At 43.5% G+C, this 14,562-nt stretch overlaps 1 protein-coding gene across 1 annotated transcript; it reads left to right on the top strand.

Annotated features, from left to right (window-relative positions):
* The first annotated feature begins 5,054 nt into the window (after positions 1-5,054).
* Positions 5,055-13,951, top strand: LOC124788770 (cuticle protein 16.5-like). Its single transcript, XM_047256053.1, has 2 exons — positions 5,055-5,066; positions 13,571-13,951. Exons 1-2 carry the CDS (start codon positions 5,055-5,057, stop codon positions 13,949-13,951), a joined length of 393 nt encoding a protein of 130 aa, XP_047112009.1.
* The last annotated feature ends 611 nt before the right edge of the window (positions 13,952-14,562 follow it).

Genomic DNA, 14,562 nt, shown 5'->3' with positions numbered 1-14,562 from the left:
GGAACGAAGTTGCGCATCATGCAGCCTATTGCGCACAGTTTGAGTAGTAACACGACGTCCTGTGGCTGCGCGAAAAGCATTATTCAACATGGTGGTCCTGCTGTCAGGGATCCCCCGAGCCATAATCTGTAGGTAGCGGTCATCCACTGCAGTAGTAGCCTTTGGGAAGCCTGAGGGGGGCATGTGATTGACAGTGCCTGTCTTTCTGTATCTCCTCCATGTCCGAATAACATCGCTTTGGCTCACTCCGAGGAGCCTGCACATTTCTCTTATTGAGACCCCTTCCTGGCACGTAACAATGGGGACGCGATCGAACTGCTGTATTGACCGTCTAGGCATGGTTGAACTACAGACAACATGAGCCGTGTGCATCCTTCCTGCTGAAATGGCTGGAACTGATTGGCTGTCGGAATCCCTCCGTGTAATAGGCACTGTTCATGCATGATTATTTATATCTTTGGACGGGTTTAGTTACATCTATGAACAGTCAAAGGGACTGTGTCTGTGATACAATATCCACAATCAACGTCTGTCTTCAGACGTTCTGGGAACTGCGGTGATGCAAAATTTTGTTTGTTCTGTGTATAAATATACAGCCTACAACCGGCAATTATTTCTTTTATGGAAGTATTTAAAAGCTGTGAACCCGCATATAAACAAGATAAATATGGATTCTGTTCCTTGTAGTCCACTGTTACCCGGATTCAAAACCGCAATCGTCTTATTCGTCCGGGAAGCGCATCTCCGGAGCTCGAAAGTGAGTGCGGCTCGAAAATTCTTTTCAGATTACATGGAACTAGTTAAATGGAATCAGTAATAGATGAACCTCATAGGCATTCTTTCGGATTGCGTGCTTGAAATTATTATTCCGAATCCAGGTGGTCCTTGTCACAAACAATTGTAGCTCTACATATTAATATATTTAAAACAGCTCTTTTCCGTATAGGCTGGTCAAAACTTTGGACGCTACCAAAAGATTCAGTGCGCGTCGTCTTGCAATGTACAGAGTGGCCGAGTTGCTAATCTGGTTTTCATTCAACGAAAACATCTTGAACAACAATTTTCCTTTCTCTCTATGTCCCGAAAGCGGACAGGATGTCCGGATAAACGCTATTCATCTGATCAATGAATAGCTTCAGAGTTTCGGCGAGATGTGGCTAGGCCACAAATGTATCGTCAATATGACGATAAAATGCAGATAGGCGAAATGGAGCCAAATTCAGTATAAGCGTAAATCTCTATTCATGGCCGGCTGCTGTGGCCGAGCGGTTCTAGGCCCCTCAGTTCGGAACCGCGCTGCTGCTACGGTCGCAGGTTCGAATCCTGCCTCGGCCATGGATGTGTGTGATGTCCTTAGGTTAGTTAGGTTTACGTAGTTCTTAGTCTAGGGGACTGATGAACTCAGATGTTAAGTCCCATAGTGCTTAGAGCCATCTGAACCATTTTCTCAATTCATGGGCTATTCCCGAACATGGGTAGAATAATAAATAATTTGAACGCTACTTTAAGGTTCTTTCTTAGTGTTCCGTGTCTCAATCACCAAAAAAGAAATTATTGTTGGATCACTATGTTGCCCATCTTTCTGTTAGTCTGTCTGTCCGACTGTTCCATCTGAACCATTTTCTCAATTCATGGGCTATTCCCGAACATGGGTAGAATAATAAATAATTTGAACGCTACTTTAAGGTTCTTTCTTAGTGTTCCGTGTCTCAATCACCAAAAAAGAAATTATTGTTGGATCACTATGTTGCCCATCTTTCTGTTAGTCTGTCTGTCCGACTGTTAAGAACCCTTTTTCTCAGGAACGGGTAGACTTATTAAGTTCAAGTTTATGTCACATATTACGGATTATGGTCCCTTGATAGTGGGAATATTTTAAGCTTCTAAGTCAGTTCAGTCAACAGATAAGGCCACTTACGTCAAATATTTTGATATTCGCAATCTCACTCATCAAAACCTGCTGGGTACTCCTGTTGACCTAGAATCATGAGATCTGGCTGACAGCAAAGCTTCGCAACACAAGTAAACGAAAAATCCGGTAGTTGCTAATTTGTAGTTGTATGACACAAAAATATTTTTTGCCATTATTAGGGTTCCGTACGTCACTTTGTAAAAACGGAACCCTTATAAGATCACTTTTCTGTCCGTCTGTCTGTGCGTTTGTCTGTTTTTCGGACTTTTCAAAATCCTTTTTCTCAGGAACGGGTAGACATACTAATTTGACATAATTTGTGACAACATTACTGGCAAACAGCGATCTGTCAGTTACGTAAAATTAGATCAGGTTAAAATCCATGTCACATATTAAGATCTACGGTACCTTGGCAATGTAAAAACGTTGAGCTTCTAAGTCGTTGCAATCAAAATATACTGCCATTTATTTAACATATTTTGATATTCGAAAACTCACTCAACAAAACCCTTCCAGTACTTCCTTTTAATCTTTTAATCTAGAATGATGAAATTTGGTAAACAGCAAGGCTTCACTGTGCAAATAGAGTGAAAAATCTGAAAACTGTTAATTTGAACTGCGTAAAGCGAAAAAAAAACATTTTTTGTCATTTTTCATCCGTCTGTCTGTTTGTTTCGTCATCTGTTACAACCCCTTTTTCTCTTGAAATGGTTAGCATATCAAATTCAAATTTATGTCACACACTAAGGTCTACCGTCCCTTGGTGATGTAAATATTTTAAGCATCTAAGTCAATGCATTCACAACATACTGCCATTCATTCGACATATTTCGGTACTCAAAAGCTCGCTCATGAAGACTTATAGGGTACTTCTCTTTGAACTAGAATCATGAAATCTTCTGTATCTACATATAAAAACGGAAGTCACCTGCAGGCTTCTTTTTGTACTTGCAGGCTTGTCTGAGGAACTACTGTAGAGATTTTGATGCAATCTCGGAATTCTCTGGATCGATATCGTGCAGTATTTATGTTGGAAACAGGCAAAAATCGTTGAGATTCTCGATTCCCAAGATATATAGAAGAGGACGTGGAAGACGATGAAATGAGATGAGAGATATGATACTGCGGAGGATACTCCATATGCACACAATTTGATTAATAGCTGCTTATGAGGAATGGTATCAAAAGCCTTCCGGAAATCTAGGAATATGGAATCGAGCTGAGATCCCTTGTCGACAGCACTCATTACTTCATGGGAATAAAGAGCTAGCTGTGTGGCGCAAGAACGATATTTACTAAATCAGTGTTGGTTATGTATCAATAAGTCATTTTCTTCAAGGTAATTCATAATGTTCGAGTACAGTATATGAGCCAAAATCCTACTGCACGTTGAGGTCAGTGGTATGGGTCTGTAAATCAATGGGTTACTCCTATTTCCTTACTTGAATATTGGTGTGACCTGTGCTACTTTCCAGTCTTTAGGAACAGAACTTTCGTCAAGTGAGCGGTTGCATATGATTGCTAAGAAAGGCGCTATTGTGTCTGCATATTCTGGAAGGAACCTGATTGGTATACCATCTGGACCGGAAGACTTGCCTTTCTTAAGTGATTTGAGTTGTTTCGCAACACCTAAGATATCAAATTTTATGTGAATCACGCTAACAGCTGTTCTGGTTTCGAATTCTGGAATATTTACTTCGTCTTCTTTCGTGAAGGAATTACGGAAAACTGTATTTAGTAACTCCGCTTTAATGGCACCATCATCGATAACATTTCCATCGCTATCGCGCAGTGACGGTATTGGCTGTTTGTTGCCACTGGTGTACTTTACATACGACCAGAATCTCTTTGGGTTTTCTAACATATTTTGAGACAATGTTTCATTGTGGAAACTATTAAAAGCATCTCGCATTGACGTCCGCACTAAATTTCTAGTTTCCGTGGAACTTAGCCAGTCTTGGGGATTTTGCGTTCTTCTGAATTTGGAATGCTTTTTTCGTTGCTTCTGCAACAGTGTTCTGACGTGTTTTATGCACCATGGTGGATCAGTCCCGTCTATTATTAACTTATGCGGTATGAATCTATCTACTGCTGTCGATGCTGTATCTTTGACTTTGAGCCATATCTGGTCTACACTTACACAATTAGCTTGGAAGGAATGGAGACTCTCTCTTAGGAAGGGATCAAGCGAATTTTTATCTGCTGATTTAAATAGATATATTTTGCGTTTATTTTTAGTGGTTTTGGTTGATATGGTTTTGAGCCTCGCTACAATGACCTTGTGTTCACTAATCCCTGTATCCGTCATGACGCTCTCTATTAGATCAGGAGGGAAGCTGGGGGTGGGGAGGGGGGGGTGGGAGGGGGGACAGTAGAGGGAGACCAAGAGATGAATATAGTAAGCAGATTCAGAAGGATGCAGCTTGCGTTAGTTACACGGAGATGAAGGTTCTTGCACAGGAGAGAGTAGCAGGGAGAGCTGTATTAAATCAGTCTTCGGACTGAAGACTGCAACAACAACAATGAAGAATATGAAAGGTTCGGGGCGCCAAGCATCCAACACGTCCAGTGCATGCATAGCTTCCCAAGTAGCACGACAATGATCACCTGCCAGCCTCTGCTGCAAATACTCTTGCCTCCAATTCGCAGCAGTCCATTTTTCTACAAATATCGTGTGCTAGTGAAGTGTCCCGTTTTAGATGTCAGTGGATTTCTTTTCTCACTGAACACCTGCTGCAGCCTTTCGTATTGTGTACCATACAAATAGGACGGTGCTTCCTCTTCTTGCGTGACAACGCTGCCACCCTCCTCTTGAGGCGCTCCTTTTAATATCCGTTCTGTAGCGAGCATTTAGTCGGCTCCTTTGGCGTGCGGGCCGTCTTTCGCCGCCGCGACATCGCAGTGACACGTGCCAGGCGCTTCCTCTCTGGCGAGATGGGCTCGCGGTCCACCGGGAATAGCTGCACGTCCGCACCCGCGGCGCCCCGCGCATGCAGATGGCTGCCTAGGGCTTTCTCCGTGGATTCGGACGATCAGGAAGAGCTGTCAGCGGGCGGCAGCGCTATAAAAGCTGGCCGCGCCTCGGTGGGCCAGCACTCAGCGCGACCACCACAGGCCACACACACCCACACACGCATCCAACATGTTCAAGCTGGTGAGTACCTCGCTTCCCATCGGCAGACAACCTGCCGGGGAACGAACACGCGGAGAGGCCCTCTAGCGTCACGTGAAACCGTGTTCATTACACGAGTATCTAAAAAAAAGTTTTTTCCCTGCTTGTAATCTGACACAGACGAAATTGCTTCAAAATTAATTAACCATCGAAATTTAAAATTTATCCACAGAAATATTTATTCACAGAATTGCAAGCCTAGCGTACATAGATCACAGAAAGTACGGGGTGTCCGAAAAGTCTTTCCCTGATTACATAAATTGATAACTCAGGCTAGAAGTAAGATACAAATATGAAACTGGTGTCTAATTGTTTACAAACTATCAAAGTTTATTGTTTCGTGCATACAAAGTGCAAATCGTTCAGGCCTTGTTGCCCAATGACAGTACACATCGATATGACTTTGCGGTCGAAATGCTATCACGTATTGAGGACGATGATGGTTAGCTCAGACGAATTGCCTTTTCCGACGAAGCGACCTTTTTTGTCAATGGAGTAGTGAATCGCCATAATGTGCGCATTTGGGGTTCACAACCCCCTGGCGAGGTCATGGCGTGCACTAGAGGCAGTCCAAAGGTGAATGTTTGGTGCGCGCTATTGCATGATCGAATTATCGGGCCATTCTTCTTCGCTGAGGTTATCATCACATCTGCAGTGTATCTGGACATGTTGCAACTGTATGTTGTTCCTCAGCTGCTTCAGTATCACCCTGATGTCTTGTTTCAGCAAGACGGTGCACAGCCTCATTGGCTGTGCTACGCACTACCACGTGTGCTCATGTGGGAGTTTACTGATGTGTGAAAAAAAAACTTTGATAGTTTGTAAACAATTAGACACCAGTTTCATATTTGTATGTTGCTTCTAGCCTGAGTTATCAATTTATGTAATCAGGGAAGACTTTTCGGACATCCTGTATGTTTAGCAGTAAGGAATAATTCTGATCACATAATTCAGTTTTACATAAACTAAGTACAAGTAGTATTCCGGTGTTAGAATTGGACATCTACAGCATCGCAATAAGGACGTAGAAGTACTTCACTCTTATTTTTAACTGCGTGTTAAATATGCACCATTCAACTCGTATAGTTATAATTATTGCCTAGAAAAAAATGAAGATAAATAATTATTTTCTTTTCTATATGTAGATACATCTCTGCAGACCTAGTACACAAGGAAATGCCCGCGCCATAGTATAGTAGCACGCCGCTAGTGAAGCCAAAACGGTGAAGAAGAGTATCGTGCGGTAATTATTTTTCAAAAGTAGTGGAAATTATTCAGCCGTGTCCGACCAATTCACGTGACTTGATTAGCCGTCTTGATTAGTCAGATAAAGCAGCAACGTTTCCGTTGCCGATGAATCCGAATTAGCGCTCGCTGCTTCAGGGTATCGGTGAGCTGCGACAAATTGTTTTGCCTGGCGTCGTGTTACGGACTGTGGCGCGCATTTAAATGTGTACCGGGACTGCTGACAGGCATCTGCAAATAAATAAATAATTAACTATGTAAATTTTCTTTTCGAAATGATAGTTAAACAAATATGACTACACTTCGTGTAAAGCCGGCCGGTGTGGCCGCGAGGTTCTAGGCGCTTCAGTCTGGAACCGCGCGACCGCTACCGTCGCAGGTTCGAATCCTGCCTCGGGCATGGATGTGTGTTAGTTAGGTTTAAGTAGTTCTAAGGTCTAGGGGACTGATGACCTCAGATGTTAAGTCCCATAGTCCTCAGAGCCATTTGAACCATATTACCATAAATAAAAGAAAAAAATTAATGATCCACTGAGATAAGTGTGCGAACTTTTAGTAAGTGGGCAACTGATTGTAGTTATCAAATCTAGGCTTGGGACGGTAGGTAGACGTATGAAAGCATAATCAAGAAACTATACCGCGAATACGGTAGTGGTTCCGGGGATGGTCAGTGATTTAAAGAAAGAATCCGGAAAAATATGTGTGAACATCATTAGAATCGCCGAAGTGCATGATGGAAGCAACTAGCCGGCTGCGAACGTTAAAACTCTGCATTTAGACCCTGATGAAAGTTAACTCGGCTCGCAACCCTCCAGATTCGATGACTGCATCGCCGGCGATTCTTAGCACTCCTATGCGGAAATTCTTACCATTAGTCCATCTCGCCCTCTGTACTCGGTTCTAATATGGAGACATCCTCCTGTAAGACGTCTTGGCAAAACAGCGTGTCTTCCCGCAGGAGTCTGCTCTCTTCCGTCGCTTCGCAGCAAGAAGTTGCTTCCATTACGCACTTTGGCGATTCTACTGGTGTTTATAGTTACTTTTCCGAGTTACTTCTTAAGCCACTAACCATTCCCGTAGTCATTGGCTGGTATCCGTGATATACGAACTGTTACAAAACGGTGCCGGGGGACTTCTAGGGGTTGTAGAGGGTGCCTTGAGTAATATACTGAGGATAGGAACTCTTGTCGGGAAACATCGTCCAACGACGCTACACAGCGCCGATCTCTTAGACGCCGGCGCCTGCCGTTAGGCTACTCTTTAAGCAACAAACGTGACTTTGTGCGCTAATGGACCGTAAACGGAACATCTCGCATTGTTGTTTGTCATACAGTAATCGTGACTGATTGCCACAGTCGCAAGCGCTGAAGATGGAGCTAATTGCTCTGTAAAATGGCTTTCTCCTACGTATACGATGCTGTGTTGTCTTGATGTGTGACGGTTTTGCACTCGGGTTTCCATCTGTAGTTTATATTTATTCCTGTATAGCGAAAAGCATTGGAGACTGTAGGGGTTCCAGGAGAAAAATAAACATCGAATGGAGACCTGTGTCCGAAACTGTCATCCACCGAGGCACCGGGGCATCACATTCGTAGAAGACACAGCCTTTTACGCAGCAACTAACTCCCGTCTTCTCCATTGGGGATCGTGTCAGTCAGTCGCGATCACTGAACAACAAAAATGATTGCGAGGCGTTCCGAACGCGGTCCGTCACCGTACAAAATCACGTTTTCTGCCGAGGGGGTTACCTAGTGGCAGTCGCTGGCGTCTATAATTTCGACACTTTGTTGAGTTATTGGATGACGTTGTCGGACATGTGCTCCTATCCTCGATTTGTTTCTCAAGACACCTCCTACAACCCCTCGAAGTTTGTCGGTATCGTTTCATAACACACTGTAGATTCACGATTATGTTTCATGTGTCCACTCCTCTGCGTCAAACCTAGATTCCATAATTACGATCGTCTGTCCATTTATTAAGTGTTTGCATTTTTAGTGGGTAATTCATTCGTTTGTTGGTTTATGGCAGTAAACCAAACTTTTGTAGTGACCATTAGTTCCTGATTTAGTGTAGAGATGACCCCTTCATTAATATATCAGTAGTTTTCTTTCAATAAAAATTTCCTTTCGGTCACATGGTTTTATCTTACAGTTTTATATTCATATGGGAAACTTGCGTACCCTGCAGATGACCGGGGATCGACCTTATATTGTCTTAGGGATTTGCTAAATAGCTCAACTCACACCTCACCCTATGTAACTATTTTAACAGGAAGTTGTTTCAAAATCGGTAACCCTACGCCCCTAGAGTAGCATTCAGTACCATCCAATAGGTACTCCACTGAAGTACAGGTTTATGGATGAACTGAAGCCTGTTACTGCCAAGGGACACGTTGTGAGAGAAAGTAAAATAGAAAAATTCTACTAGTTGTGAACACTGTTTGTAGGAAAATTAGAAATTTGTGATAAGATCTTCTGGGACCAAACTGCAGAGGTCATCGGTCCCTAAGCTTACGCACTACTTAATCTAACTTAAAGTAACTTACGCTAAGGACGATACACACACCCATGCCCGGTGGAGGACTCGAACCTCCGAACCCCCGACCGGGGGGATCCACGCCGATCGAGACAAGACGCCCCAGACCGTGCGGCTACCCCGGGCGGTCATTGTTTACAGACAGCCTGAAAACTGATTTTTGTGTTTTCCATGTGTGGATATCCTGGAGCTATTAACTATACTTCTCCAACTGTATACCACGCAATTTGTGGCCTTTAGACCAATTGGTGAGCTTACACCCTCCACCATTCCCGGTTAATCGGGACGAATCCCACACAGTTACTCAGTATTTCAGTACAGGACGCATGTTTCACAATCAGTATCTATCAGAGATGTTCGCTACTTTGCATTTCTAAGACGTTTGTAACATTTAGCTAACGTTTATTAGATTATCTCGTTTCATGAAATGCAAAAGTTTAAATTTATATGCACTAAAAGCAAGTTGACCATCCTTGGTTTACTTTAATACTTTGCAAAGTTCAGCCTGGATATTACTAGAATTTTTCTCGTAGAATCACATGCTATGCGAATAAGTGTGCGATGATGCGCATGAATTGCTTTCTTTGGCCGATATCGGTGCCGTACCAAAGAGGAAGCTTTTCGATGTATGAAGTGGGAGATTACCGGATTTCTGGTCCTTTTCATGTTTTTCAGGCCAAAATAATTTCGAAGCTATAAGCCTGATATCAATGTTGCGGGACAAGCTTTCAGTTCCACTGTTTCGAAATACTGTGCGCAACGCACTGCAGAAGCGCCCACGTCGCGAGAATGCAAATTTGGCAGCTCGTGGGTTTGCGTTGGCGTTGTTGTCTATAAAATGCCGCCCCACAAACACCGTAAAGTCGTTCCACCAAGAATTATATGAGAAGATTACCACGCTGCTCGGCCTTGAGTAGTGGGACTCTGAATGCGTCCTTGCCTTAATATTACCACGACTTGAGATCAGTGCGCCAACAGTGGTTGATGTACTGCTCGGTAATGTCTTAAAGCAGTGCACCGTCGTATGTAACCTAACATGTCCTTTGTAGTCAGTTCCGTTAGAAGTGTCAATTAAACTTGCTGGCGATCTCTGCAGTACACGTCCAGTACGAGCCCGCTGTGAGCCCACAGTCAGATGTAGAGGTCTTGGCCTATTGTCTCTGAGGGACCTCTGCCACAGTAGCAATATGCGTCAGTTAATGTACTCCGAAGGGCAACGTCCTTACACGTGGTCAGTTTTTTGCAAGTGCAGCTACGAATATGAGATTCACTGACTGGCGGATCGTTTATTTACTGGCGCGCTGTAACCGTTTGGGCTTTGTACAACTTATCTGACATACACTGTCACTGACGTCGATCTGTTGTAGAATCTAAGAGCGTATTCCGAACTCAAACATAGTGAGGTATCTCAAATATAATGCCATCCAGCACGGATTCAGGAAACATCAGTCATGCGAAACCCAACTCTCAGTTTTCATCCGTGACATTCTGAAAGCCATGGATCAAAGCAGTTAGGTAGATACAATATCTGACTTAGTGCCACACTAGTGCAACGGAAGTACGACCATGTGGGGTATCAAACGAAATTTGTGATTGAATTACTCTGTAGGAAGCACAGTATGTTATCTTTGATGGATAGTCACTAACAGATCTAGAAGAAAAGTGGTTCAAAGACCGGAACACTGTATTAAACGTCCAGGAATGTAAAATGTTGCACTTTGCAAAACGAAATAAAGTAGTATCTTAAGGCGATAATATCAATGAATCTGAATCGGACGACTCATACGAACACTTAGCCGTAGGTAAAGCATAGCACCTGCCGCTTCGCTCGCGTTGATTGCACAATTTTGTTTCTTCTTTTTATGTAATCGAATTTTTATGTTGTTACGCCCATTGATCGTGTGTAAATCAGCACATCGTCAAACAGAGTAAAACAAAATATTAATTTTCGTATTTCAAGCTGCAAAATTGTCTTAATAGCACCATATTTTCAAAAACCTTTCCTCTCCTGTTTCACAACCTTAGGGGTGGAATTTTGGATAACCTCTTCTTTAACGATGCTGCAATATAAGATCAACACCCTCTCCAGGTTTGAAGTTTCTAACTGCCTTAACAATGGGATAATTTGAAGAAAACTTTCATCCGCTACTTCAAACCCTTAGGCGTGGAACTACAAAAAATTCCTTCGTAACGATACCTGAAGTATAAGATAAACAACAAATTTCAAGTTTCTGTCCTTTGCGGTTTGGCGTAGGCGATGACAAGTCAGTGAATCAGTCAGGCCCTGTTTCACCCCCTTAGGGATTGAGTATCCAAAAACACAGAAACACATGTTTTATATCTGCAACCAGGAAGCTAAAAAGAAATTTCCTTCAACTTAGGAGCTTCAGTCTGGAACCGCGCGACTGCTACAGTCGCACGTTCGAATCCTGCCTCGGGCATGGATGTGTTAGATGTCCTTAGGTTAGTTAGGTTTAAGTAGTTCTAAGTTCTAGGGGACTGATGACCTCAGAAGTTAAGTCCCATAGTTCTCAGAGCCATTTGAACCATTTTGAACCTTAAATTTAGCTTTGAAAATGTTTTCATAATAAAATATTTTCCTAAAATATTTTATCTTCTATTTCACCCCACCAACTACTAATTTTCGTAGTTCAAGCTTCAAAATTGACTTCATACGGACGTTTTTCGAAACACCCTTTTGTCCCCTATTTTACCCCCTTAGGGGTGAAATTTCGGAAAATCCTTTCTTAAACTGTGCCTACAGTATAAGATCAACACCCTCTCCAAATTTCATGTTACTAATGGCGTTATAAGCGAGATAATTTTAAAATCTTTTCATCCCTTCTTTCAAAATCCCGTTTGCAATGGTGTCTGCAGCATAAGATTAACACACTCTCCAGATTTCAAGTGTCTATCCTTACTGGGTTGGGATGGCTTTTATATATATAGAGACTTCTTACAAAACTTAGAATATTGCTCAAGTAATTGGGTCGATACCAGATAGGACTTAAAGGGTTAGTTACAAGAGTACTACTATAGAGCGGCAAGTTAGGCGTTTATCTTCTTCTGTGTTTTCCTGTACTACATTTATTAAATTTCTTGCGTGTTTCTCTGTTTAAGAGGTTAATCTCGGGTTTTTGTAAGTGTAAATTCATCCTGTCTGTAAAGCAATAGTTGCCCACTGAACAGCCAGCTACGTAGCTCGTTAACGCATCAGCATCCATTGGTGACGCATCAGGAGGGTAGCAAGTTGTATATCTAGAATTGACTGCTTTTATAGTTCACTTCTACAGTTAGTCTTAGTAGGATGGCTAGGATGTGCGCATGCAGTGTGCGAACGCAGGAGGAATTGGCTGCATTTCGCGAACAGCTGAATGTGCTTTTGGCTACGGTCAGTCACCTTTAGGCTGCTGCCTCAGGGTGTAGCGGTGGGGAAGCGCACCGGGCGCTTGTTTTGCCCACACCTCCTAGCGCACCCGACGCGCTGAATCCGCCCTCACAGCGGGGTGAGTGGCGGGTGGTAACGCGATCGCGTAGCTTGAAGCAGAGCAGCAATGTGGAGACTGGGCGCCTGGCCTCACCCATTCACAGTGTGAGTGGACAGGTGGTCGCTCCTTCAGCAGCCTCCGAGCAGGCACACGGGGGGAGGAGTTTACTAGTTATTGGCAGCTCCAGTGTTAGGCGCGTTATTGAGCCTCTTGGGCAAATAGCGTGTACCGAGTCCACCTACTTGCACCTAAAAACAAAGAAAAAGAAGTTACATCTTTATTTGTATCCGTTCAGTATCCCCTTTCAGTTCTGCCTGATATCGATCCCAATTAATTAGTAGTATTCTAGGTTTTGTAAGTAGTCTTCATTATACACTCATTGCATTGTCCCAGATGTCTAACAATGGTCTGAACTCTGCTATTTGCTTTACCTACGACTTACCCTAAGTATTTGTATCAATCGGCCGACTGTGATTCATTGATGCTGTAGTCTTACAATACCTTATGTTTTCCGTTTTGTGAAGTGCAAAATTTTACATTTCTGAACGTTCAACACATTTCAACAGTGTCTGAATATAAATATCGTCAAGATCTGAATCGGCGCAGATTTTTACAGACAGTATTTCATTGTAGATAGGTACATCGGCTACAAAACGTCTTCGCTGACTACTCTTAGGTTACTGGAAGTAATGTCAGTTACGCATACCTGGGGCATAACTGCCGTTAGTTCTACATCTTTCAGCGACTCTCCACTCAAGATCATATACTTTGTTTCCTACCAGGACATTCAGAATCCAGTCATAAATCCCGTTCAATAATCCACATGGTCGTATCTTCATTAATAAGCGCTGGGTAATGAGTCAAATACAGTGTCTACCTGACTGCCTAGATGCTTGGTATTCAGGATGTCACGAGTGAGAAGCTTGTCACACTCGCCTGGCTGTTAGGCAGGAAACTGTAGTTCATTGTTGAAGTGCTATAGAATTGTGAAGTTATATTTGTGCTGTTAAATATACTTTCGCAGTTTCTTAGAAATGAGCTTCTACAAGGATTTGAATAACCCAGTGCATTCCGTTACGCCCCAAACACTTTTTAATTATATAGCAAGGTACTTGATAACTTCGAAATGGTGCCACCGAACTTCAGTCTTAGGTTTTGTGCCGCAGTCGGCAAATTATTGTGGCAGAGACCGCTAAATTCCTCTATGTTCTGTTGCAGTGCCTGTTCGCCGCCGCCCTGGCCGTCGCCTCCGCCGCCCCAAAAGCCGCCCCTGGGCTGCTGGGCGCCGCCCCACTGGCCTACGCCGCCCCCGCCGCCCCCGTGGCCCTGGCCGCGCCCGTCGTCAAGGCCCCTGCCCTCTACGCGGGTCCCATCGCCGCTGCGCCCGGCCCCCTGGCCTACGCGGGTCCAGTCGCCGCCCCCGTAGCCGCCGCCCCCGTGGCCTACGCCGCCCCTGCGGCCTACGTCGCCCCCGCGCTGCCGGCACACTTTGCCTACGCCGCCCCCGGCGTTCCGGCGCACTTTGCCTACGCCGCTCCTGCCGCTCCTGCTCACCTGGGATATGCTGCAGCGCCAGCCTTCCTTAAGGCACACGTATGAAACCAGCCAGGCGTTCTGATGTTTTTGTAATATGTGATATGTTATTTCACTTTTTTTTGCAAAAAATAAAATTTATTTTATTTTGAATTTCGAGCTTCATATTTGAAATCGGTGAGTGCTAAGAAGATTTTTCCTAAACTAATGCCTCCTATTATTTGTGTAGACTTTTGAGTGCCCGAGCGAGACCGGAAGATCAAGTAATGTACTATAGCGGACGATATCGTACAAGAGCTGTTTCTTAATTCTAGCACCACTCCAGTCTAAACTATGGAGGAACAAGACCACTAACACGATTCTGAATCAAAACAACAGAGTACTTCGTAATGTTAACAGACTATATGTGTTCCTATTGAGTTTTCCGATGCACGAACTTAACTTTGGGGTGCCGTGTATTGTTTGCACTCAAGTTAATTACATTTTACATTTAGATATAACTGATATCATTCTCTATATTGCAGGTTGTGGCATTGTCTAGCTCATATAATAATAGTGTGCATCTTAAACTGTCACAGAGGTACTTTCGGGTTGCATCGGGGAAGCAATTTCGGGCTTTACCTGACAAAGCAGATAGTATAAAAACTTAAATTTTTAAAATGAAGAAGTCAGAATAA

The sequence above is a fragment of the Schistocerca piceifrons genome, chromosome 3, assembly GCF_021461385.2.
Source record: "Schistocerca piceifrons isolate TAMUIC-IGC-003096 chromosome 3, iqSchPice1.1, whole genome shotgun sequence".
NCBI classification, from domain to species: Eukaryota; Metazoa; Arthropoda; class Insecta; order Orthoptera; family Acrididae; genus Schistocerca; species Schistocerca piceifrons.
The sequence above is the reverse complement of the archived record's forward strand: the minus strand, read 5'-3'. Positions and strand labels throughout refer to the sequence as shown.